Raw genomic sequence first — 24469 nt, forward strand, 5'->3', positions numbered from 1 at the left:
GGCCGTCGGGTTGAAAGGCTTGAAAGGATTCCAATGGGTAAAGTCGTACACCCCAATTGGGCTCAGCTGTATTGGCCGCCGAAGGTCATCGTCGACGTGCGATAGAACTACGGGAGTGTGGATGACGCTGGGCAAGGCGTGCAACAAGCATGGCCCGATCTCTGCTCCAAAGCGACTTTGGCAGCGACAACGGACGCGGACGCGGAAGCGGCAGCGGACAGGACTCCATTGAAGGTGAGGTCGACTTGGTCGAAGGTGATGCAAGATTCCTTTCATCTTGGTCTTTTTCACGACACCACCTTAGCACTTCCAAAAATCTCAGCACAACAGCAGGATGTCGTCTAGCAAGAAAGTCCTCATCATCGGCCCAGGCTTCATCGGCTGGAACGTACTCGACCTTCTAGTCAAAGAGAGCTACACAGTAACCGGCTATGCTCGCCGTCAAGCACATGCGAATGGCCTCAAGGCCTCCGGAGCTTCGGAAGTAGTATTGGGAGACCTGAACGACCGCAGCAAGATCACAGATCTGGTCAAGCAACACGATATCATCATCCACACTGCCACTGCAGACCACCTGCCTTCAGTCGAGGCTGTCTTGGATGGCCTTCGAGCGATTGTGAATGATGGGAAGGGCCAAGGTCGGATCTTCATTCATACCTCCGGAACGAGTGTGTTCGACGATGGAGCTATGGGCAAGTTCAAGAGTGACAAAATCTACCGCGATGACCGGCCTGAGGAGGTTGACGAAGTATCTGATGATGCGTTGCATAGAGAGATTGACTTGGCAATCTTGAAGGCGGCGAAGGGCGATCTGGGCAAGACGGTCCGGATCGCTCTTATGATCCCACCGCTTATCTATGGATGTAAGTCTTGCCATTTTCGAGAAAGAGTGCTGCATGCTGAGCTGTTTCCTAGGGACGCACGATCGAGGAACAATCCAACTACCGACTCTAACCCGCTTTTCACTCAAGCATGGCTTTGTGCCCATCATAGGCCCTGGCCTTGGAGTCGAATCCAACATCCACGTTCTTGACCTGGCCAAGGGTTACATTACTCTCCTCCACAGCCTCGAGAAAGCCACACCTCAGACTGCGAACGAGAACATCTATTACTTTTGCGAGTGTACTGGAAACCACGAGCTGTCCTGGTACGACTACTCGAAGCTGATCGCCGAAAGTCTGCACTCGGCTGGCAAGATCAAGGATCCAGAACCCCAAACGTTGAAAGATGAAGCGCTGTGGGGTGATCTGTTTGGCAGCGTGACGCCTGGGATCGTTGGAGTGAACTCGAGGAGTCGAGCAGTGAGGCTGCAGGCGTTGGGATGGCGGCCGACGGAGAAGGATTGGAAACGGAGTTATGTGGAGGATGAGTTGCCTAACATTCTGAAGGCCACTTGAACATTCTTGTACGCTGAACTCCTCCACAGTTAATCTTACGCTCTTCTCATCCAAAGCGAATCATGAATCTACTGCCGTTGAGGCAACACATCCTTACACCCATTCATCTCAGCAAAGGGGTCACTCGCCGGATCTTTGACCCGCACGTGCTGCCCACACGTCAGCTTCCGACCTCACCGAATGACAAGAACGATACTCACCTCAATGAAGTCGCAAACCCTATCAGCCAAATCCTCCCCATACACCTTCCCAACCAACGCCGCCATCCCGTCGATCCCAGCCGTGACTCCCGAAGTCGTCCAAACCCTTCCACTAGCCACCCACCTTGCATTAGCCACCCAATGCGTCTTCGTTCCATGAGGCGTGACTCTCGACCACGCCTTCTTGTTAGTCGTCGCGCGTCGATCGTCCAGCACACCTGCGCGAGCGAGGAGGTCGGAGCCAGTGCAGACGCTGAAGACGTACTTGAGCGGCGCATGGCCCCCGGAACCATTGAAGCGGTCGCGAATGAAGTCGAGAACATCTCGCATTTCCTCGTCGGAGCGCGCAGTCCCGCGACCTCCAGGCACGATCAGGACATCCAGGGGCGGTGCGTCTGCGAAGGAGTGCGTTGGTTGATAGAGTTGCTGGCCGAGGACTTGATGGCCAACGCCTGAAGGCGGCGCCGGAGAGACGAGGTCTTTGGTAGGTGCGATGACGCTTAAGCTGATTTCTGAATGCTCGAAGGGGCCGGAGAGGATGTTGAGGAGTTCGGTTGGGCCGGCGGCGTCTAGGACTTCGAACTGGGGGAAGAGGAGGAGGCCGTAGGATTTGGGGATCGAGTTGGAGGTATCATCTTGGTCGGCCATGGTAGTGTACTATGAATGCAACTTTGAGTTATTACTGTGTTGTTTCAAGGTATCGAAAGGCATGCGTATCTTCTCTTTACAGGAGCGCTACGATATATGTACTGCGCAAGGCGAGCTTGGCCTTCCTTCACAGTGGGGCAAGAGCAGAAAGCCCTAGGGCTCAGTTGATCCACAACCACATGAGCTCAGGTAGGTACCTTATTTTGACGTTGATTCGGAGCGATCAAGAAGCATTCTTTGGTCAACAACGGCCAAGGAGCAAATGAACAACACACAAGCAAACCGGAACCGACGGTTGTCAAGCGTCCGTCGAGCAATACAACCACATCCACAAGCCGCCACAGTTCAATCGATCCCATTGCAAGCTGCTTCGACGAACAGGTGATGCTGGTAGCTTCAGACAATGGCGAATTGAATGCTGCAAGACGTCAGAGTAGGTGATGTCTGGTGGGCTCCGGTAGAGCGACTTCATCGTCGTCCTGCTTTTTTCCCGAAGGGAAGGACGTATTGTAAAAAAGAACGAATGGAAGAAAGTCTTTGCCCACACTGTATAGTTGGCCGCCTTGGGCAATTGGGAAATAGAACTCCAACCAAAAGAACTCATATGACAAGGGATCAGAAGAGAAAACCCCGCAGGGAGAAGAGAAACCTCGTGGTTTGCTGCTTGATTTGGCTACAACATATCACACGAATGGGCGACGGCCTACAACATGTCATGGTTTTAACGACTACCTCTCCAGGTATGGTATGTGAATCCTATCTCTTTTCCATTGACTCCTCGAGGAGTCTCGAACGCTCGACTTTGGTGGCGTTGATGGCGTTGATGGCGTTAATGGCGGCTTGAGGAGGGCGCGGGTATAACCATTGACCTGAAGCCACTCTCGGGAGTGACCCGCTTGGTTATAGTGCTGGGACTACTGTTAATTATTACATAGGTTGGACGTGTACGACCGAGTCGCCGAGATTGGGCCGGTTCTCATGGATGAGGGCGTGGAAGTTCACTTCTTCTGAAGGATGCACGATCGAACGCGGTGAAGTTGGACGAGCTGGAAGTCGAATAGAGGTAGATGTTCGAGCGTCGTACGTTGCAAGACTCGTCACCTTCATACTTGTCGTTCGTATTGTTTGACTCGCTCCATCCCCGTCCCCCTCCCATACTCGCCATCTTGGTGCATCTTTCTCTCCCTCCGCGTCCGACGCCTCGTGGTTGACTTCCTGTGGTCTGAAATTGTTAGCCAACATTGCAGTTGTACTCAATAGGGGGGCACGACGGAGGCCTCGCCGTTCTTCGATTTCAGTTCGTCTTGAGTTGTTTGCATGCAAAGACGACCACATGGGGTGATTAAATCATTCTTCATGCAACCTGTGGCCACAGTGAGTTGCAACGACCATGTTCGAATGTTGCAACGTGTCAAGCTGGTGTCATCGTTGTTGACTTGCTATCGACCCTCCCGGCAGCATCTCTGGATGCCTTTGCGGTTTGCCCCCTTTCTTAGTGCTTCGCAGGCATCGTGACTTCCTGCTGCCCCATGAGTCGATCGTTGAGGGCTTTGCACTTTCCAACGTCCGCTCTGGCTTCCTACCTTCTTCCACCCCTATCTTCTTCTTTTCTTTCTTCTTCGTCTCAACTTTCGTCTCTCCTCCAGCATCCTTCCTGCAGACTGTCAAAGAGCTGTTCTCCCTCTTCCGTTGCATTTCTGCAGACAGCAGTCAATACTCATTGGGGGCACTGTCGCTGCCTCCCCCTCTCGCCGTCTCCAGCCCACCACCTCAGCTTACTTCGTCCTGTTTGCTGCGAGCTGGCCAGCACGGATGGCATGTACGTGTGTTCATCATTGGTGCGTGTCTGAACGAACCTCACTCTCGTGCAACTGGCTGACAATTAGATTGACAGCTCATCGTCCTTCCATCACTCCCTCCGCGCGTCCCACGGTAACGTAGGTCTTCCTCCTCCAGCCAGCACACCAGGAGAACAAAAGCCCGCATGATCAAATAAACAAGTGAAATCGCATTGCACTATACGAGTCGTATGGTGTTCCAGTCTATGGATGATGACACTCTTGGGCAAGGCGGCACGGTCCTCGTGTCGGCTTAAAACATCACGGCCAACCATCTGATGGCGCTCTCCTGCTCAGCTTTCGTTCTTGCTACTGCAAAAATATCCGCGTGAAAGTTGTGGGGTAACCGTGTGGATATCAGTTCCACCCGACCGTAACGTCAACAACGTCCTCGGGCCTCGCCACAACCGAGTTGGGACGACCGTGGAGCAGACCGTCTGGCGGTAAGTCGAAGAGTCGTGAAGACACTTCACCGCCGATGCTCAATCTTCGCACAGCGCTCCCGTGGCGCATCGGCCAAGTCACCACGTCACCAGCATCAGCTCTCTCCCATCGAACACGCATCGACAGCCTCGGGAGGCTGAAGAGACCGTGAGGGTTGTGAGCACTTATTGCTCGGATCGATGTTGAATCATACTGCTATCGAGCATTTGGGAAAAGAGCCCTTCTCCCAACAGTTAATACATTATCTTCCGTCATCGTGTCTCGGCATCATTTCCCCGTGCAACGTGCTCGTGCTGGCTTTCTGTACCCGTCTTGAATGTCACAAAAGTGGTGAGCCCGGTCGCTACATACTTCTTCCCTCGTACTGCATTCCCATCAGCCCCCGTGGCCACCAATACACAGACCGCACCAAATTATGGCAACGCCAGGTGTGGCCCATCACACGAGACCACATCTAGCGTTGCCCCATCAAGGGACAAGTGACTTTGCGAGATGAAAAAGGGTTTGAGGCAAGCTGAGCGGCTTCTTACAGAAACCTGCAAAGCTGCTTAACCACTTCGTTCAACCGCACTCAGCACTTCGGCACTTGTGCTTGTGCTTTTCATCGCCGCTCAGATTGTGCCATGCGTTGCACAAGGGGGAGACGGTGCTTTATACAAACGACACCAGAAAGAATTCGGATCCCTTACCATATACCTGACCGTGGATTGGTCCGTACTGTTCCCATGTTACCTCTGCGGCCGCGCTCGTGATACAGCAGAGAAGATACTCACGTAATCGCAGCAGCTCTTTTGATGACCAAGTGACATTGAAATTTGAAGTTGGTTGCATGTGAATTCTGCCAGGTGAATGTCACAGACAGATCGCCAGGGGAGGTGGCGTCGGCGGCTCGGTGATCTAGACTCTTGCGCCTCCCAAACCCAGATGTCGGGCCGGCATCTGGCATCCACCTGCAGCTGGATCGAGACCATCAAGACGATCGACAGCTACGCGTCAACGATGCCATCACCGTCCAGCGAAATTTGGGTGGTCTATTCATGTGAACGCTTGCAACAATGTCTTACCTTTAGCCTTCTCGCCAGGTAGGTGGTTTCCTCCTTCCTCAACTTCCTGTCCTCAGCACCATCGGCAAAATGACCTCCCTGGACGACAAAGAGGCAGCGATCATGGACTCCCCAGCGAGCTCCAGTCAGCAAAGCACGCCCACGAGCACAATGCTGGTTGATCACCGAACAAACCGCTCGATACCCACCTTCCTGCTTCACCATCTAATACGGCCCTTTGGCGCAAAACTCATCTCGCCCGGCAAGACGTTCCCGGCAGGCTCACCAAGGTTGACTGCGCATAACACTGCAAAGCGAAGATGTCACATACAAGAGCGCGTAGTCGAGGGCATGTACCTGTACGACCTAAGACCCAAGAAAAGCGCCAACAGCGATAGAGGGCGAAACGAGAAGAGGAAGAAGCGCATATATTACTTCGCAGGCGGAGGATGGCAGATGCCTGCTTCGTCTGACCACTGGGTGTTCTGCGCAGCTATCGCGAACGAGGTGCCGAACACCACTGTGACAGTGGTCAGCTACCCGCTTGCACCGAACAGCCCTGCGCCGGTCTGCTTCGGCGCGCTTACGAAGCTGTATCGGAAGCTACTTCAAGACGCAACGGAAGCCGGAGAGGAGTTTCTTCTGGCAGGCGACTCGGCTGGTGGCAACATTGTGCTGTGTCTCACACTCGCAGCGCTTAAAGAGGACGAAAGCCTGCCGGCGCCGAAAGCGATCCTTGTTCTATCACCATCCTGCGATCTCAGCCGCGACAACCCCGCAATAGAGGAGCTGGAACAGTACGATCCGATCCTTCGCGTGTGGTTCGTAAAGGACTCCGCCGCGAAGTGGAGAGGGGAGTGGGATGCAGCAGATCCTAGGGTCACGCCACTTCACGCGGACGTGTCACTTCTTGCGCGGAAGGGAGTGCATGTTCATGGCGTGTTTGGGCGGTACGATATACTGTCGCCGGACGTCACTTTGTTCCAGGAGAAGTTGGAGCAAGCTGGGGTCACGGGCGAGTGGTTGATCTGGGAGAAGCAGATGCATGTCTTCCCGCTGGCATGGCCTTATCTGCTGCCGGAGAGCATAGCGGCGAAGAAGTGGATTATCGATCTCTTGAAGCGGAGCTGAGCGATTGATGAGGTGGTAATCTTGACTACCACCGGAATTGGACCTTCTTGCGACACCAGGCAACAGCCTCGACAAAGAGCTGAACGCAGCGCGCCTGCATCAGTGCATCAGAACCATGACCCTGAAGATTGGCTCAATATGCGAATCGCCCTCAAGCTGCACGGAGCAGAAACGACGGTATGTTCGGGAATAGCAGACTGGAGCTGGGAAAGCATCACCTGCTCTCCCACCGCTCAAGCCACGCCGCTGCAGACCAGCGCAGACACCGAGCATTCGGACAGCGATGTTCTTGCCTCTGGGACTGAGTCCACCTACCTGGAGCCTGTGTGTAGATATCGCACGTATGATGGAGGGAGAAAAGAAGGCGAAGGTCTGGCTTGCTTGCGGTTCATCAGTACCTGGATGCATGAGCGCATCCAAACTATGCCATCCTACTACTAAGCCAGGAACTAACTCAGAACCGTCGCAGAGCATTTGTTCTCAGGACGGATCTTCAGAGCCTCATTGCCAGAATAGATAGAGTTTCAGATACAGGCCGGCGCGAGCCGCTCAATAAAGATCCCAGACCTCACATCTCCCCTTACGCTTGGCTCACAACAACAACACTTTCACCTGCGATATGTTTACGATTCTGTGTTGATTAATTCAGCGGTCGCGCTTTTCTCTTGTATTCTTAATGCGTAAATGTCTTCACGAAACAGCCTTAAGATCGAACCAAAGCAAGTGGAGGCCGTTCTACAGAGCAACGGACCGCCAGCAGCCAAACCCTCTCCTACCGAACATGTCACTACACCAGCGAGTCCGGCGTTGTCGAGAACATCGTCTGGTAGAGCCAGCTTCCAGAATCATGCTCGAGGAATCTCGCTCGCCGGCGACTCAACGGCGAATGGAGCTACACGATCCAACCGCTTCTCGATGTCCTTCCCCGTCCAACCGTCTGGAGCGATGAGTCCAGTGCGAATGTCACAGTCACCTGTACGAGAGTCGTTCCCTACATTACCTGAGGATCCCAGCGGGCATGTAGACACCAACTTCCTCACCGCAATCGCGGCCCAAGAGCGCCGAGTCCTCGAGCTGAAGGAAGAGTTGGTCCGGGCAGAGGGAGATCTGAGGAAGCTCAAAGTACAATGGGCGCAACACGAAGCACAGAAGAAGAGGAACGATGCAAGGAGCGTGACTAAGCTTCAACCTTTGCAGACCTCTCTGCCTCCGACGGAAGGCGAGGAGGATGCGGATGGGTCGGGCGCTTGGATGCAGCAGGAGATGGAGAGGAGGAAGGCTTTGTTGAGTGGGAATAAGTCGAGCAATAGGACGGTGTTTTCGGGGTCGAAGCATACAAGGACGCTGTCTCTGCTGTCGCCTACGGGAAGGATGCCGCCACCGCCTCCACCTTCACAGCAGCAGCAGCAGCCGCAGCGGCCAGAACTGCCGTCTCGAAAGGACAGCTTGCCTGCTTCCGCGAGGCGTAGTGTGGAAGTTGAGCCTCGCACCCGACCAAAGTCTCTGGCTAGAGCAGCCACAACGCCAGATCTAACAGTAGATGGGTCCACGCCCATCGACAAGATTGAGGAGCTTGCTGAACATGGCGACGATAGGGACCTGGTCTTGATCGAAGCCAGCAAGAAGGTCGCGACTGGTTTACGGGACGGGCTCTGGACCTTCTGGGAAGATCTTAGGCAGGCTACAGTGGGTGACGAGTCCACTCCCATTCATCCGCCACGAAGGCAGAGTTCGACGCAAACACTTCGGACGGCGAAGAAGCAGGCTAGTAAGGCGTCATTGCGGCCTTCTTCGAGAGGATCGACTGCGAGCAAGACTTCGACGGATACCAGAAGGCCTTCACCTGCGCGGAGGAAGTCAAAGTCGACGAACATGTCCTTAGGCTCAGCGCCTGCCCTGGCGGATCCCTCATTCTGGACCGAACACGGTATCCTACCGCCCAGTCACGCCCAAACACCAGCCAAGAAAGCTCCGACGACCTCCAAGCACGCCAAATCACCCTCCAAAGCCATCTCCGTCGACTCTACCGACAACGAATCCTGGTCCAACTGGGACGAAGCCAGTCCACAATTCTCCCGCGCATCGAGCGCTGGCTCCGATCCCACCACCGTCTCGGACACCAACAGCCCGCGCGCCAGCGCCGACTCTTTCGATAACGGTATAGGACCGAACGACACCATCAAGCCGCGCAGCAACCGCTTCTCGGTCGACAGCGTGAGCAAGAAAGATCCAATCCCGTGGCCGGCGCTGTCGAATCTGGGACCAAAGGCCTTGAGGAGGACGGCTAGTCATTTGATGTCGGAGTGGGAGAGGAGTTTGACGCCTAGTCCGGGTAAGGAGGGGAGTGGAGGGGGCCATTACTTGGGTTTGGGGGCGGAGGCGGCGGCGTCGGCTGTGAGTGGGGAGAGGAAGAGGGGGTGAGGGGAGGGCGGGGTGTGTATGTATGTATGGATTGGATCCTGAGTTAATGACTACTGCGGAAAAAGGTTCGGGCTGTCCTTCTCCCTTTACTATCCATCTGATTGCAACGGCACATTGTCCATGCTGGCACCGTACCTCTTCGCAAGACCCCTGGAGATCCTAACGTCCCAAAACCCATGGCAGGAGAAAGAGCAGTTACGAGAAGCTGCTCCTGCCACTCTGAGTGTCAAAAACAGAAAAGACCGCTCGATGTGCAAAAAGGTTACAGGCTCGCGTCAAACCGCTGACCTTCCTATCATGGTACAGGCAGAGGACACCAATGTTGCTACGGCGTACTACGCAGCACGACAGTGGTCTCCCACTTTACCCAGCCACCGGAGAAAAGTTCTCCGCAGGCGTAGTACGGCCTCAACGTGGATGAAACACTGCCCTGCGCGAACGCGGAGAAGAGAGGCATGTGATTGCAATCAGAGAAGCTTCTGGACCGTGAGCTTGGCGTGTCACATGTCACATGCTAGTGAAGTTGGAAGCTCGAAGCTCTTGGCTCATGTTGCTACACCAACCTTCCAATCTTCAAAAGTCATTTGCTGGTGATCACAAGCTCTTGATTGCCACCTCACACCAATAGAAGTGGGTATCTGGTTTGCTGACCGCCCCTCTCTCCAAGAGGGTCGATGTTCTGAAGGCGATGGATGAAGTTTCGAAGCTTGCAAGGTACGTGTGATGGTCGAGAGTACCCGTGGCGGAGCTGATATCGAACTACAGTCATTATGAAGGAGATGAGCTTATTACCATCGCCCCAGAAGGCACCACTAGGACCTTCAAAGTACAGAAGGCGCTTCTGATGAGCGCCTCAAACCACTTCGCCAAGGCCTTGAGCAACTTCAAAGAGGGGCATTCTCGCACTCTAGTCCTGCCCAGATGCGATGTCGAGACGCTAGAGCTGCTATTATATTGGTTGACTCTACGAGCTCTGCCGGATCCAGCGAAGGTCGCAGACTCCATGATTGACGGGTCGCCAGACTTCGCTGCCCTTGTTCCAAGCCAGGAGTTGCGTTACGTTCGATTGTGGATCTTCGCGGACAGTATTTGCGTCCCGGAATGACAAGATGCAGCCATGATCGCTTTCCTGAATCTCTATAAGCATGAGCTGAGCGTAGAATCTCTCTAGCTAATATTCGCCAATACCACATCCGAGGACTCGCCACTCCGACGCTACGAGCTACGATATTTCCTCCTTGATTACACATGCATTTGGTCTCTTTAATGACGAAGACTCATTCACCATCCATCACTTCTCCAGTACCTCGGAATGGTAATCAATACACCCGACAGCGACCATGAGCGGAACTCAAGGAACAGCGTCAGTGCGATGGAAGCCGTGGGACACTGCCCATGAAGAATGCCCGATCTTCGACAAAATGGAAGACGCTACCAAGCTTGCAACGTGAGTGATAGAGGCGCTTTCATTGCTGGCCATCCTGGTGCCGCCGCAGAACTAAACATGCGCATAGGCTGTTCGAAGAGAGCCCCAACATCGCCGTCCACTTAAGTGACACTGAGACCATCTTGTACGTCCAAAAGGCGGTCCTCTGTCGCGTCTCTGAATGGTTCGTAAAGGCATTGACTGGGAACTTCGCGGAAGGCCACACCAAGACCCTGCATCTGCTGGACTGCGACAAGGATACCTTTGCGCTGTTCTTGTACTGGGTGTGCCACAAGGGTCTTCCGCTGGACATGGATGTTGAGGACGAGCACTATACCGTCGAGACCCTACCCGACGGACAGGAACGCCAGTGGACGGAGTCTGCAAGCCAACGACGTCTTATCAATCTTTGGTGCTTCGGAGACAAGTATCTCATCCCGCATCTCCAGAACCAGGCTATGGAGTCTCTTATAATGACTTTCCAATATCGTGCGGCCGCCGTCGACGCAGTCCAATTGGCTTGGGAGAACACCACAGAGACCTCTAAGCTTCGCGAGGTCATTGTAGACTCAATGGTTGGCAGCTACCAGGAGGTGAATGACAACGAGTACAAGCAGCACGAGATCGACTACCTCGAGCAAATTCCAGGCGTGATGAGGGTGCTGGCTGCGGCGTTGAGTGCCTTGTTGCGCAAATCTGATGGTTCCAGGACAGCAAAAATATGCGCCTCCACTGAAGGATCTGAAGCTCTATCTGGTGGAGGTAGATTAGATGCCGCGCCGGCCCTTGCCGTCCCTGGCCCAGCATGCGATACCACAGCACGTCATCTTCGCCAGGAGCCTGCCCTTCCTTGCAGAATCAAAGCGGATCTGGACAAACCTGACGAAAGTCGTTCGGAAAGTGCAGAGTTCTCCATAACATCGGCGTCTTCATTTACATCGATATGCTGGTCAACAAGCTCAGTCCAGTATTGAAGACGCATGTTAACCTATAGGGCTTCAGTTGCAATTGAACGACAAATCTTTTCTTTGCCGCATGTTCGTGATCGCAGTACATAGAGCACGCGCTTCAGCGTCAACACAAACATAAGAGTATTTCCTGCGTTGCCCACTGGCTTTGCTTCTCGTCTTGTTTTCACATGCAGTGTCACGTGCAGTGTCACATGCATCGTGCGGCTTGCTCCTTCCCAATTTGACGCACCGTGCAAAGTCGCGAGGGATCGGAGCCGCTCCATGCCCGTGCTCACACCTCTTTCGCACACTTGCGGCCTCTAATCTGTTCCTTCCAGCTACCGCAAGACACCATGGACGAGGTCAACAAAATCTCTGGGTAAGAAGAATATGCTGAGGCTGCTTTCCCAAGCTGACGAAAGACGTTCCAGGCTGTTCGAGAGCGATGTGCTCATCACCATCGCCCCTGAGAACAGCAACACAAAGTTCCAGGTCCCGCGAGCGCTGCTCTGCCATGCTTCGCAGTACTTCAAGAGTGCGTTGCAGGGCACCTTCGCCGAAGCCTCAACCTGGACTTTGACCCTGCTAGGCTACGATGTCGACACCATTAGATTATTCTTCACTACCTCATCACGCACAGAGTCCCCAGCGGACATCCTACAAGCTGTCGCTTGCCGCACGCCTCAGACGAAAAGTATGAATTCGTTACCGAGCACCAGCAAAGGCTGATTCGACTCTGGATCTTCGTGGACGCTATGAACATGCCGAAGCTGCAGGATCATGTCGTGCAAGCACTCGTCGGACTGTCGCCCTGGATCCGCGCGGAGTCCATCGAGCTGATCTACAACAATACGAAAGAAGGATCTGCCCTGCGACGGCTAGCCTTATATTCGTTCATGGCATTCTACTTCGGGTGCAGCGATTACGACAACCCAACGTACCGCAAGCACTACAAACAAGGGGTGACGGATCGACTGGGCGCATTGCCGTCCTTCATGGTGGATTGCTTCGGGGCCATGAATGTTGCGCCTTGCGGTAGTCTTCCGTGTCAGTGCGGCTCTTCTTCCGGTGACCCTATTTGCTACGAGGGGGTGATAGAGCAAAACTGGCCCAAGGAGAAAGGCGACGCTGAAGATCGTTTCGGAGACTATCCTGATGGTGCAGTCTAGGACCGCGAGCCTTGCGTGGCGGGCCGAACATATGAGTGGAGAGGATGAGGGCACCCGTACCGATCGAGATGTGATGGAGATTCCATCCCTGGGCAATTGCATAGCTTCGCTCCAGCAGCACAAAACAAATCCCGACCCCACCTTCAACCCACTCACTCAAGCATCTCCCTCGCCGCCTTACTCCTCCTCTCCTTCTGCCTTTCCTCCTTTCTGAAAAATGCATTCCGCGGCTGAGCCAAAGCCTTATTCCGTCCTTTCGCATATTCCATATACGCCATATTCTCCCCGCCCGCCAAAGAACTCAAGGTGCCCGCCTGCCGCTTCACCCCGCTCTTCTTGCCCTTATGGTCCACCCGCCTTACGTTCCGATCGCTGAACAAGTCGTCCTTAATGTCCTCTACCCCACCTGCAGTCTCGCTTTGCAACAACACGTCCGTCAACAGCGTCATGCGCTCTTGTTGGTTGGCGTACGCGAGATTCGGCATGCGGTCGATGCCGTTCAAGTGAGTGATGACTTTGAACGCGTACCCTTGGTCCACAAGGAAGGCCTGGCGTTTCGAGGAGTAGTACATCTCGTTTGTGTCCTTGCTGACGAGGGAGTAGAAGAATGCGTTAAACCCTTCGTCGTTGCGGCGCTTGGCGCGGAGGATGCGGCCGAGGCGTTGAGCTTCTTGACGCCGAGAGCCGTAGTGGGAGGAGATTTGGATGAGGCAGGTGGCTTCGGGGAGGTCGAGGGAGGTGTCGCCGATTTTGGAGAGCATGATGGTGGAGACGGCGTCGTTTTGCTGGAAGTTTTGGAGGACGAGCTCGCGTTCGCGTTGGCCCGTGTCGCCGTAGATGTAGGGTTTCTTGAGGCCGGTGGCGTACTGTTTGAGAGCGTAGACATTGTCGGAGAATACTATTACTTTGTCGCCACGGCGCTCGTGGAAGTCGATGAGGAATTGGCAGGCTTGGAATTTGCGGGGGTTCATGGTGGAGAGGAGACTTCGCTTGTTCGTGGTTTTGGCTTGGAGGTATTCGGAGTAGAACTCGGTGGTCATGGGACACCAGACTTCTGCGCATTGCACGCGGGCGATGTGGCCTTCTTCGCTGAGCTGCAGCCAGTTGGCTTCGTAAAGCTTGGGGCCGATCAAGAAGTTCAGATCTTTGATCTTGTCGTCTTCTCGCAACAGGGTGGCCGTCAAGCCGAGCTTCGAATGAGTCTTAATTCGTTCTGTCACTCGTCGGAACATCTCTGCCGGCACAACGTGCACTTCGTCCAAAACCATGAGCCCCCATTCACGACCCATGATAAAATCCATGACTTGCTTGCTGTCGTGTGCGCGGCGAGTGTTCTGCGTCACCATGCTGTAAGTACAGATAACAACACCAGCCTTGTGGTTCAGCTTCTGCTTCTCGCCGCTAGTGAAGATAGCAATGTCTTCCGGGTTGATGTTGGACCATTTTTTGAACTCCTCCTTCCACTGCATCACGCTCATGGCGCTCGTGCAGAGGATGATCGCACTCTTTCTCACAGTGCAAGCTGCTGTGATACCGACGAGAGTCTTGCCGGCGCCGCAAGGTAGCACAATGATTCCACTTCTGGCTCGTCCGTTGCCGAACATCTTACTCAATGCATGCTCTTGGTAGTATCGGATCTGCACGCTCGGCCGTAGGTCGATATCCAGATTCGCATTGACTTCGTCCGCGCGAAAGTCATACTCTTCGGTGAGCGGCAAGTTGAGCTTGACGTTGCAGTGCTCCTGTACCTGCTGGATCTTCTCGCCGTCGATCTCGAAAGAGTGTACTTGGTCGATCTCATCGTCTTCGTCGTCTTCTTCCCGCAAGAACTCTGCCATGTCCTTCTCTGCCTCCCGCCCGCCGAATTCATCATCTGAGTCCTCCTCGTCTGCCTCGTCACGCTTCTGCGGCTGTTGCCGTTCTGCCTGTGCCTGGTTGGGAACGCCGACAGCTTCCCTTGTACCAGGGATAACCAACGCCCCCTTCTTTGCCGCCTTTTCCGTCATCAGCTCGTCCGTATCTTGGACTCGGCACTGGCTGATAACCTCGTCTCGCAGTAGCATTTGTAGGACTTTCGCATCGTTACTTTCGACAAAGTACTTGTTGTGTTTCAAAACCAACCGCACCTTTCCAAACGACTCCGTGACCTGATGAACGAACTGCTTGATGTTCTCCGGCACCTTCGTCTTCGAGAAGAGTTCCAGATCTTTAATGATATCCTCCTTTGTGAGACCAACGGAGACTGCAGCAAAGAGACTGTGTGGACTTATGGTGTATTCATGCATGTTTGTAGTCCTGCTCACAGGCTCTGCAATATTGATCAAGAAATTCTGTGCCCTCTTGAAGCTGGGTGAAAACGTCTCGAGCACTACTCTGCCGTTCTCTGGATCGATCCATAAAGGTCTCAGACGATGATCCGCCTTTAGGGGCTCGTCGAAGAAGTCATGCTTTGCTTTGAAGAGATGACTGGCAGGGTCGCCGGACGGGTAGTCCTTCGTCCGCGCGTATGTCGAAGGCTGGAACTTCTTGACCGTATTGTCATACTTGGCCGGTGTCTGGAGGTCATCGTCTTCGGGCATTTCATCGTCCTCGTCGTAGTCATCGTCGCTCGTGGTTCTCGTGCTTACTGGTGTGCTCACACCAGAGGCCACCCGCTTCGAAGGCCGACCGTTGGCCGCCGGTGCTTTGCGCTTGGGTGCCATTACTACCGTTCGTCTGCGCGCACCGCCGACCACTGCCGCCTCTCGGACGCTGCTTGTACGTCGGCCTTCTTGGAATTGGTCGTGTGGTAGTAGGAGATGGTCAAAGCAGTCGATGAGTCGCAAGGTGAAGTCCACACCCTGCGGGACAGGCCGCTAACGCTGAGGGCCCGAGCTCACTTCCGAAGCCGAGCGTCCCGAACCCTTCCAATGCTTTCCAACTAATTGTCGACAGACACTCAACATCAATCACATCACTTCTTCTGAAGCGTTCCAAGCGATCATCAATTCCTCAATAGGTCGATCAACGATTCAACTTTGCGACGATTGCACGACTTCCGAGCCTCAATCCCCCTAAACCATTGATTAGTCCATAGCAGCCATGAACACTGTAAGTATATCCCCTCACACACTACTACTTCTTTCTAACAATCCAATAGCGAGCCTCTGTAGCCTACGGCTGGGGCATCCTCTGCCTAGCCGGCGGCGGCGCCTACTATTTCGCCAAACGCAGCATCAACTCCGACCGCGCCGAGCGGGCCATGGCCGAGGAGAAACGCCGCCAACAACGCGAACGGATGCGAGTTACCGAGACTGCTTCGAGAGATGCACGCTTAGGTTCTGGGGCGAGTTCTGCCACCACTTCGGGGAAGAAGAAGGCTCCAGCACCCAATGCGGAGAAGGTGCAGACGAGCGATCCGGCGCCGGTAGAGCATGCGGGTGGGAAAGAGGCGGGGGATCCGGCAGCGGTGGAGCATGATGAAGGGAAGTTTGAGAGCAAGGCGCCGTATCGGAGTCGGAAGGGGGATAGGTTCAGTTAGGGAAAGGAAGAAAGATGAAGATAAAAGTTGAAGGAATACTCCACTCTACCAACGAAATAGTGTACGGGCGCTCGAACTTCGAGTAATGGCACATTGGGAATGACTTCTTGCCTGGAGACTACAGAATCTAGGACCTGTATCTATGGATTTGACGCCAACGGAACGCCTTGCCCGCTCCCAGTCACCGGTCGACCCCAACTCCAAGATCTACACCACCTGCAGGATATGCTCATCGCCAACCGGGTATCATGCCAATCGTACTAATCATCTCACCGCGTCGTAAGGCGACCTCATCTCCGGATCACGCCAGCATAGTCGTCGAGGTTCGAGCCAGGAAGACAATCACGGAAGCTGAGTGGCCGTCTGGACATCAACTTGTTAGCAAACGGATCTTTGCGCACGAGTGTGGAGGACAACTCACAGTTTGGCATACCGCTTGTCCTCGACGATCCTCTGACTCACCACCGCCGCACCAGCAAACGGCGCACTGAATGCCACGCAGCAGTAGCCCATGATGAATGCGACGCCGAGAGCCGAGCCTTTCGAGGGACCAGCGCGTTGGGAGTAGAGCCGTGAGGTCTGAGCGACGATGGGGGCGGTTGGGAAGGCCATTGTGGAGTGTGGTGGAGTGCTGGGGATTGTTCGAATGTCCTGGGGCTCGTGGGAATCTAAGATCTGATACTTGTATAGCTGTTGTACATTTATGTCAGCCCACATGCGTTCAATATATTCTATGTTCTCACGTTGGTAATACACAAACACTGCTTTCCAACCACAACACGCTTACCTGAGCGTTGCCAATCCGAGAAGACCGATCGTCAAGTCTGCCACGAGGCTTTTGACTAGGGTCTGACAGAAGCTTAAAGGTATTTCGAGATCGTCCTGTCCAAGGCCTTCTCGTGGTTTCTTGTCGTAGGTAGCGTTAATGGGTGAAAAGAATGTATCGAAGGTGTAATAGCAAACTGCAGTGAATGTATGCCGTGCCGTCGTTCACTTCAAGTACCATACCACTCGGCCTGTCAAACCGATGTGCGGCTTTCTTTCCGAGAATCGCGTGATCGCACGCGACGCCGGCTCGTCGCCGCTCGGCCGTTGTCTTGGTCGTGGGGTGAGAGTAGCGGTAGTTCTGTTCCGCTTTGCTTCCATCAGGTGGAGATGGATGTGAGGTGGTGCTGTGCGGCTCACGCGGCACGATAGTATCGCAGGCAGCGGCAGAGAAGGAGTGCAGTTGTTGGAAGGACCGAGGCTTGCCGAAGATGGTGGAAGGACGCTGAAACGAGTCAGCAGATATATATGCGCTCTCATTGGCTGGATGGATACAGGCGCTAGTGTTTGTCCTCCTGGATCGCTCCTTCCATATTGGGCCCGACGAAAAAGACATTAACAGGCTGCTGGAGGCCGTTTGGAGTAACCAAGTTCATGCCTTCATGTCCGTCAATCCCATTTTATTACGTGAGGTCGGTGATGACAGGAAACCCGTTGGCTTGGATTGATCTTTTAGTATACAATATATTCTACTTAACCCTCTCAACAGTACAAAGCGACCCACGACGTGCCATGCATCCCATCCGTATCCACCATCCACGCCCGTAAGCGCCGTGCCCTCAAGCTGCTTCCCACCCATACCGAATTCGCGCCTACTCAATCGAGCGGATGTCCACGAGCATCTGGGTGTTCGCAAACGCGAGCGTCTGACCCTTGACCGCTCCGTCACCGCGGGAGCAGAAGTCCATAATACGGCCAGCTGCTTGTGCTACATCTTGGCAAGTCGTCGTTGTCGTACCAGCAGAGTCCTCACCAGACGCCGCCGCAGTATAGATACCCGTAATCTGTGTGTTGCCGCGAAGACAGAATGAGGTGGCAAGGCCGGCTGTACAGTCGTCGCCGCCCTTCGCCGCGAGCTCGTTGATGCAATCCACGGCGTCCGGGACGAAGCCGTTGGCGATGAATGGGTCTGTTTCTGAGTCGCGGCAGCTTACATCGCTTTGACGTGCGAAGAGGCGAGAGTTGGTGAGCGCGGTGGTGGTGGCCGTGAAGGCGAGGAGGGAGGCGGTGGCTGCGAGGAAGTTGACCATGGCTGCTGATTGAGGTTGGAGGTTCGTGAAGACTGATGGTTGGTGCTGTTGTCGTAAAGTCGGTTTTTGTTGGAGGTCTAGGTCAAACTGGTGGAGATGGGGATGGGATGTAGTGCTGAATGTTGTTGCTGGATGAGAGGCACACTCTGGCGGTCGTAGGCTTCCATCTTATAGGCATTTGGCGTGGCACACACGAGCCTCGACCGTCGCTACCGTCGTCGTACAGTGCTAAGTTTGGGGTCGTTGGTAATACCGCCCCAAAACATGTTCTCAATCTCCGTGGATGTCGATATTGTCAGTCCTCTCGGTCTCGCAGCACTGCAGTCAAAGGGGTGCACCAATAGCGAGAACTTTTGTTGGCTCAGCCCTGCTCGCATTCGCCATGCTGTGCTAGCCAAGCCATTTTTACGACCACAGGCGCAGCCATCTAAAAGTGAGTATAGGGCTTCGCGTGACCGGTATGGTATAGCAGTGCCCTACGTCAGCTCACGAGAATGAGAAACAACCTTGTTTCTGCGAAGTACAAGATGAAGGGTTGGTGTTTGGAGAAGGTAGGACATGTCTTTCTGCGGACCACAAGACGCTTTGGAACGAGTCTAGAATTGTGGAAACGACGATACTTATCTCAAGACATCATGGACGCCGTGCTTATCGGTATGAGACTTGTGGTTTCCGTAGAGTGTGGTGGACGATGCCCACCGAGAATATGGAGATGGAGCGTCCCGTCGATTGGAGGGCGAAGGCGTAGATGGCCCGTGCGTCTAGCGGCGTCGTTATGGTAAACAGACCGACCAATCTTTCAACCTCATCTCGATCGAGTCTTGCTACAACAGCACAACCAAACATGTCTCAGACACAATAACAAAGGCGCTATACGTTCAGAAACCTAACGATGGATCCGCCGCCGAGCCCGTATAAGTTCCCGCCGAGGGAGGGTCAACCACTACAAACATTGCCAGCAGAACGCGTCAACGGCACGAGAGCACCTACCATTTCTACCTCCACGACAAGCACCTCGCACAAGTCTGCGTACTCAGATATGGAGCCTCGAGAATACTTCGCGACGCCGAATGGATCTCCCGTCCGAAGAGCCAAAGTCGTCGAGGCCTCAACCCCCACCGGCAAGAATGCGGGCTTCGCGCTCCCGCAGTCACCTTCCCTTCCCGAGATGCATGGCTTGAAGTCGCATGTTAGGACCAACAGCGACGTGCAGGGCCTTGTTAAGCGCTTCGAGCACCTGGACGTACGCGATAAGGACGCCGAGAACGTGGAGCGAAGACATCGGCATGAGGCAGAGTTGAGACGAGCGCAGATTGCGCGGGAAGAAGCTGAGAGCGATGTCAAGAGGCTGCGCGAGGAGGTGAGGCGGATAAAGAAAGAGGGTGAAGAGAGCAGGGAGCGGGAGCGGAAAGTGGCTAAGAGACTGGAAGTCGTGATGGTAGGATTTCTATGAGTAATGGCAGAGTAGAGTAGCGTGCTAACAAGAGTGTAGGAAGAGTTTGGAGCCTCTAGGGAAGCCCACGATTCACAGCACGGCATCTACGAGAAAGAGCTGCGCAAAGCACGCAAAGAAGCTTTTAAGTCTTCGTCGGCGGTGCTCAAGCTTCAGGAAGAGCTGAAGTCCACACGCAATACTTTGCGTGTTGCACAGTCTGGTCTAGATCTCGAAAAGCAGAAGTTGCAGCAGAAGGAGCAAGCACGCTTCGAGATGGAGTACAGGCTTATTCCGATGCAAGAGGAAGTTGAGAAGCTGAAGCAGAAGCTACGAGTCGTGGAGGAAGAACGAGAAGCTCTCAAGACAAGCTTGAAGGAGGAAGAGGTCGCGAGGGTCGCCGCAGAGGGCATGATCGCACTGCCGGCCTCACAGGACATCGACCTGGACCTTGCCAGCTCGCCCCGCAAGCCACTGTCGCCACTCAAGAACATTGTGCTCAACGATGCAGACGAGGACAAGGAGAACATGCATTCGCCGTCCAAAAAGGCAGTGGAGAGCAAGCGCTTGGGCGAGGAGCTTCTGATGGAAAGGAAGCGAAGAGCACATGCAGAAGACTTGATCGACTTTATGCGCGCCGAGTGCATGTTCCAGTGTTGCGGTTGTAAGACTGCTGCGCGACTTGGCCATCAGTTTACGCTTGAGCTCGATGCGGAGCTGGCAGCTGGTGTTGAGAGGATCAGGGCTGGTATGGAAGGCATTCTGAATATTCAAGAAGAACCTTGTGTTGAAGACGGAGCGGATGCGGAGATGTCGCTGGAGCCAGCCACCAAGACAATGGCGCAGGAGAGTCCTGAGTTCGGTTCAGAGGACATGGAGATAGAGCTGGAGATGACACCTGATGGTGCCGAGGAGAGCGCTGAGCTTCGTCGCGAGAACGTCCCAGCTGCGGTCGACGCTGAAGCTAGAGAAGAGAGCGACGACCGCAGCATGACGATGACCGCCGAATCTCCCAGACAGACTCAGGCGCCGAACGATCAGCTTCTGGCAGAAGACGTGGATGCTTTCAAGTCATCCGTCGAAATAGCTGACTACGAATCACGCCCGGAATGCATCGACTTCGCGTTCGAGGACCCAGAGCCTTCCGAGCCGCAAACACCACCTCGCAACGAGCGGCTCCAACTCACGCCTGCCCGCCACCAACCATCAATCCGCACCGTAACAACCACCACAACCGTTCCTATGCACTTCACGCCTGTCGCCACCAAGCATCTCCCGCCAGTCTTCGACCCTGAAGATACCGAAAACGTCCCGCCCACGCCAAAGTCTGCGGTCCTACCGGATGGCTCCGAGGTCCCGGTCTTCGACAGAGCGGCTGCTTTGGCTGCAATCCAGTACCGTCGTGGTCGTGCGAAGAGTATTGCGGAGGGTCATGCGACGCCGAGGAAGCAGATGATGGAGGGTGTGAAGGAGAGGAGGGATATTTCGGCGCCGGCTTTGGGTCAAGCAGCGCCTGTGGTCGTGAGTGCTGGGAAGCGGTCAAGAAGTGTGAGAGGGCGGTAGGAAGAGAAAGTGTGGGTAGACGGGGATGTCTGGGTGCTGTTGGCGTCGTTCAAGCGGGTTTAGCGGGTATGTGTTTGCATGGCGTTTGGGGGGGGTTTGGAGCGGCATGTTGCCGTTGCTGCATTGGATTTGTGAGGTCAGTGTTCCCTAAGAAAGAGTACTTATAGCTGTGTAGCCACTGTTGCATGTTTCCGTTCCTTGTCGTTCGATCTGCGCCACAATGAAGACCTCAACAACAAGAAATACGTCCCGCGCAGAGCTGGGTAAAGCTCAGTGACTGTACAAGTTCGGGCTGTTGGTGCTCGATATTCACCGTAGACCGGCATTCGTTGAATGGGTATGCTCGACGCAGGCAATGAAGCATTGGTTGCCAACTGCTATATAGCACGCCCATTCCCGCTACAGAAGCTAAGTCTTTCATAACACGTTACTACTGTACAATTTCAGAACCAAGCAAACTGAGCTCATACCATGCCTTACTCAGGACCTTCTTGGTCCGCCAACCACAGCTTCCAGCTTCCTATCAGGTCTGCTCCAAGGCCCGCACGTTCTTCCAGGACCGCTTCTGCTGAGCGAAACGATGTCGAGCCTCCTGGCAGATCAGCCTCGAGGTCTGGGTCTCCTTCAAGGACTAACTCCGCAGAGCGAGAGGATGCCCAGTCACTTCAGTCTAGTCAGCCGCCGTACGATCCCATCCAGCCGGTGTTGAACAGCAACATCAACACACTGCCACCGGAGCTTATGATTGATGTCTTCAAGCGTTTGTCTTCGAAGGAGATCCGCCAGCTCATGAGCCAAGACCGCCGTTACCGCGACTTCATCCTGAAGCACAGAATCGTCGAAGAGATGACCAAGCGAGAACTCACTCGACTCAATTACCGGTTCGAGTATGGCGGACAAGGCTTCATGGAGTGCTTTCGTATGTGGTGTCGGGAGAAAGGGCTATATGCGGACAGTCTCCACACGTGGCGCTCTGCCATGTCCTTTGTCGATCATTACTGCCAATGCATTGGGCTACTGCGTGATGAGCGTGAGCTTTCCCTTCGAAAGCTGGCTTCAACGCTTGCTACCCTGCATATCACAACGCACGCTCCGCCGGAGTTGCGAGGGAACCTCTCTGAGGGAGCACGAGCTGAAGAGGAGGCCCGACTGCGTAGTGACATTGCAGGACTGCAGGACTTCCCGGATGGTACGAACATTGTCTCTGCCGAGGAGGTTTTCGATACCGTTCTGAGCGACCCTGATATTCTCGGCGACATCACCGCTGAGCATGTCGCCGACGACAGGCGCAGAAACAAAAGACGAGGCCAATGTTTCCTCACGGCATTGATGATAGGTTTTAATCTCGACGCCTTGCGTCAGTTTGTTCCAAGCGACATGGTCTGGCACAATATATTGAAGGCCTCCGACATGTTCAGTTTCCTGGGTCTTCCGGTTCTCGGCCAAACGCTGTTCGAGAAGTTTGCCTATTACACCAAAAACGAAAGGGATTATATTCTGGTGCGCAATGAGGTTCTGGCTGCAACTGGCGTTCCGATGACTGGCCTTCGAAGGGTGGAGCTTCTCAAGATGATCTACGTCGTGTGAGTATGATATGTCAAATGTGAGTGCGATATGAGGTGGTGGTCATTGTTTGCTCGGGCGTAAGTACTTGCGATGTTCTAGTCATAGGTCTGTATCAAACCTCTCCTGCCAAATCCGTTTGCTCCTCGGTCAGGTTCGAGTCTCATTAATTGATATGTCAAGCATGCCTCAACTCCACGTCCAGCATTTCTGTTTCGACATCATCTTACTCTCCCCCTTGAGGCTGACGTACAAAACGCAACCATGTCTAGAACACAGAATAAAAGCTCACTCAGCTCCAGCCACTCGCCGCCCGCATCGGACCATGCCTCCGCTGGAGGGTCAAGCCGAGACTCCCATCACTCCGGCGTTTCTGCAGACTTGGGTGACGATTGCGGCGGCAGTCACAGTCAGGAGCCAGAATCGCGGCCAAGCAGCCCTCATGCTGAAGTAGCCAGTCAACCCCCAACGCACCAGCACGACCCAACCGACCCGGAACCAGAAGTGATCAGTCTTTCACCAACACTGCAAGTCATGCTCATGACCAACTTGCCTGCCGGGACACTTCGCTCGCTAATCAGCAAGGACGAACAATTCCAGGGGTTTGCCACTGCCAACATGGCCACGATTGTCGACACAATAGTGAACAGAGAACTCGATGGGCTCCGCGACACCTACGACTACCGGGGCCGCAGCTTCTTCCATTGCTTTTGCAAATGGATGCGTTGGAAGGGATTCTTTCTCGATCACGACGCTTAGCAGGGTTCCGTGCGTCTGTTTGTCCAGGAGTACTGCCGCTGCAATGGTGAAGAACATGTTTTAAAGAACCACGACCTATTAAAACTAGCACAGCATCTCGCTGCTCTCAACCTTCAGAAATGGACTCCAGCGGAAGCAGACAGACCACTCGAGTTCGGATTAGGGAACACTGACGAGGACATGAGGTTGTGCAGTGTCATTCTGAAGCTGAGGTCGTTCCCACCGTATGCACGCGTTGAGGATCTTCAGCTCTACTGCAGCAAGATTGTTGCATACTCCGGGACCTTGGGCGAGCTGGCTGCAACTGTCAACCCCCCTCTGACAGTTATCGTCTCACAGAGCTCAATCTACCTAGCGTTAGGTTATTTGAGCCTAAGATATTTCCCGGCAACCAAGATCTGGGTTTGAACGGGCTCGGCCTGCCGAGACTACCCGGGAACAGATTTTCGTACTACACCAAAGGTCCAACGGCCCTGCGGGAGGTGCGTGATGCCGTACTTATAGCCAATAATGTCCAGATCGAAGGGCTCCGAAGGGCAGAGTTGCTTGAGAAGATACATGTGATGTGATCTTGAGGTGCTGAATGACTGGGCGTCTGTTGGCCTGAGGTCAACCGTGTGTCGATCGGTCCAGCATGTAGTCCGTGGACAGAGTATGTAGTGTATAACAAGTCGACACGAACTCCGCGCTCTTCCAACTCCTCAGTAATTGAAGCAGATCCATGGTCAACATGTTTTGAGGGGTAAGGCTGCACTTCATGTCAGTTGAAATCATGTTCCACGATGCACGAGCAAGTGTTGAGTCTGTTTGGCGCTTTCAGGTCGTGAGAGGCCTTGCTGTAAGCTGCGAGCAGAATGACAGATTGAGCAAACAGTCGTAGACCCTCCTGT

The 24469-nt window shown here is 54.2% G+C and overlaps 14 protein-coding genes across 14 annotated transcripts; 10 read left to right on the forward strand and 4 right to left on the reverse strand.

Annotated features, from left to right (window-relative positions):
- Nucleotides 1-334: 334 nt before the first annotated feature.
- LTR77_009739 (uncharacterized protein) lies at nt 335-1397 on the forward strand (the record flags this gene model as incomplete). Its single annotated transcript, XM_064806965.1, has 2 exons — nt 335-863; nt 916-1397. The coding sequence occupies 2 exons, from the start codon at nt 335-337 to the stop codon at nt 1395-1397; spliced, it is 1011 nt and encodes a 336-aa protein (XP_064654781.1).
- Nucleotides 1398-1465: 68 nt separating this feature from the next.
- LTR77_009740 (uncharacterized protein) lies at nt 1466-2245 on the reverse strand (the record flags this gene model as incomplete). The annotated part of the gene is made up of 2 exons (XM_064806966.1): nt 1466-1546; nt 1598-2245. The coding sequence occupies 2 exons, from the start codon at nt 2243-2245 to the stop codon at nt 1466-1468; spliced, it is 729 nt and encodes a 242-aa protein (XP_064654782.1).
- Nucleotides 2246-5451: 3206 nt separating this feature from the next.
- LTR77_009741 (uncharacterized protein) lies at nt 5452-6701 on the forward strand (the record flags this gene model as incomplete). The annotated part of the gene is made up of 2 exons (XM_064806967.1): nt 5452-5609; nt 5648-6701. 2 exons carry the CDS (start codon nt 5452-5454, stop codon nt 6699-6701), a joined length of 1212 nt encoding a protein of 403 aa, XP_064654783.1.
- Nucleotides 6702-7385: 684 nt separating this feature from the next.
- Nucleotides 7386-9122, forward strand: LTR77_009742 (uncharacterized protein; the record flags this gene model as incomplete). Its single annotated transcript, XM_064806968.1, has 1 exon — nt 7386-9122. The coding sequence occupies one exon, from the start codon at nt 7386-7388 to the stop codon at nt 9120-9122; it is 1737 nt and encodes a 578-aa protein (XP_064654784.1).
- A 688-nt stretch (nt 9123-9810) lies between these two features.
- Nucleotides 9811-10227, forward strand: LTR77_009743 (uncharacterized protein; the record flags this gene model as incomplete). The annotated part of the gene is made up of 2 exons (XM_064806969.1): nt 9811-9836; nt 9888-10227. The coding sequence occupies 2 exons, from the start codon at nt 9811-9813 to the stop codon at nt 10225-10227; spliced, it is 366 nt and encodes a 121-aa protein (XP_064654785.1).
- Nucleotides 10228-10462: 235 nt separating this feature from the next.
- On the forward strand, nt 10463-11522 carry LTR77_009744 (uncharacterized protein; the record flags this gene model as incomplete). Its single annotated transcript, XM_064806970.1, has 2 exons — nt 10463-10569; nt 10637-11522. The coding sequence occupies 2 exons, from the start codon at nt 10463-10465 to the stop codon at nt 11520-11522; spliced, it is 993 nt and encodes a 330-aa protein (XP_064654786.1).
- Nucleotides 11523-11851: 329 nt separating this feature from the next.
- On the forward strand, nt 11852-12227 carry LTR77_009745 (uncharacterized protein; the record flags this gene model as incomplete). The annotated part of the gene is made up of 2 exons (XM_064806971.1): nt 11852-11877; nt 11930-12227. The coding sequence occupies 2 exons, from the start codon at nt 11852-11854 to the stop codon at nt 12225-12227; spliced, it is 324 nt and encodes a 107-aa protein (XP_064654787.1).
- A 32-nt stretch (nt 12228-12259) lies between these two features.
- On the forward strand, nt 12260-12667 carry LTR77_009746 (uncharacterized protein; the record flags this gene model as incomplete). Its single annotated transcript, XM_064806972.1, has 1 exon — nt 12260-12667. The coding sequence occupies one exon, from the start codon at nt 12260-12262 to the stop codon at nt 12665-12667; it is 408 nt and encodes a 135-aa protein (XP_064654788.1).
- Nucleotides 12668-12819: 152 nt separating this feature from the next.
- SSL2 (DNA repair helicase RAD25) lies at nt 12820-15369 on the reverse strand (the record flags this gene model as incomplete). The annotated part of the gene is made up of 1 exon (XM_064806973.1): nt 12820-15369. The coding sequence occupies one exon, from the start codon at nt 15367-15369 to the stop codon at nt 12820-12822; it is 2550 nt and encodes an 849-aa protein (XP_064654789.1).
- A 379-nt stretch (nt 15370-15748) lies between these two features.
- Nucleotides 15749-16187, forward strand: LTR77_009748 (uncharacterized protein; the record flags this gene model as incomplete). The annotated part of the gene is made up of 2 exons (XM_064806974.1): nt 15749-15757; nt 15807-16187. 2 exons carry the CDS (start codon nt 15749-15751, stop codon nt 16185-16187), a joined length of 390 nt encoding a protein of 129 aa, XP_064654790.1.
- Nucleotides 16188-16477: 290 nt separating this feature from the next.
- LTR77_009749 (uncharacterized protein) lies at nt 16478-16799 on the reverse strand (the record flags this gene model as incomplete). Its single annotated transcript, XM_064806975.1, has 2 exons — nt 16478-16550; nt 16609-16799. The coding sequence occupies 2 exons, from the start codon at nt 16797-16799 to the stop codon at nt 16478-16480; spliced, it is 264 nt and encodes an 87-aa protein (XP_064654791.1).
- Nucleotides 16800-17824: 1025 nt separating this feature from the next.
- Nucleotides 17825-18262, reverse strand: LTR77_009750 (uncharacterized protein; the record flags this gene model as incomplete). Its single annotated transcript, XM_064806976.1, has 1 exon — nt 17825-18262. One exon carries the CDS (start codon nt 18260-18262, stop codon nt 17825-17827), a length of 438 nt encoding a protein of 145 aa, XP_064654792.1.
- Nucleotides 18263-19154: 892 nt separating this feature from the next.
- On the forward strand, nt 19155-21257 carry LTR77_009751 (uncharacterized protein; the record flags this gene model as incomplete). Its single annotated transcript, XM_064806977.1, has 2 exons — nt 19155-19700; nt 19755-21257. 2 exons carry the CDS (start codon nt 19155-19157, stop codon nt 21255-21257), a joined length of 2049 nt encoding a protein of 682 aa, XP_064654793.1.
- A 471-nt stretch (nt 21258-21728) lies between these two features.
- Nucleotides 21729-23579, forward strand: LTR77_009752 (uncharacterized protein; the record flags this gene model as incomplete). Its single annotated transcript, XM_064806978.1, has 2 exons — nt 21729-22840; nt 23093-23579. The coding sequence occupies 2 exons, from the start codon at nt 21729-21731 to the stop codon at nt 23577-23579; spliced, it is 1599 nt and encodes a 532-aa protein (XP_064654794.1).
- Between the last annotated feature and the right edge of the window lie 890 nt (nt 23580-24469).

Source organism: Saxophila tyrrhenica, assembly GCF_035928015.1.
Source record: "Saxophila tyrrhenica strain CCFEE 5935 chromosome Unknown scaffold_19, whole genome shotgun sequence".
In the NCBI taxonomy this organism is placed as follows: domain Eukaryota; kingdom Fungi; phylum Ascomycota; class Dothideomycetes; order Mycosphaerellales; family Extremaceae; genus Saxophila; species Saxophila tyrrhenica.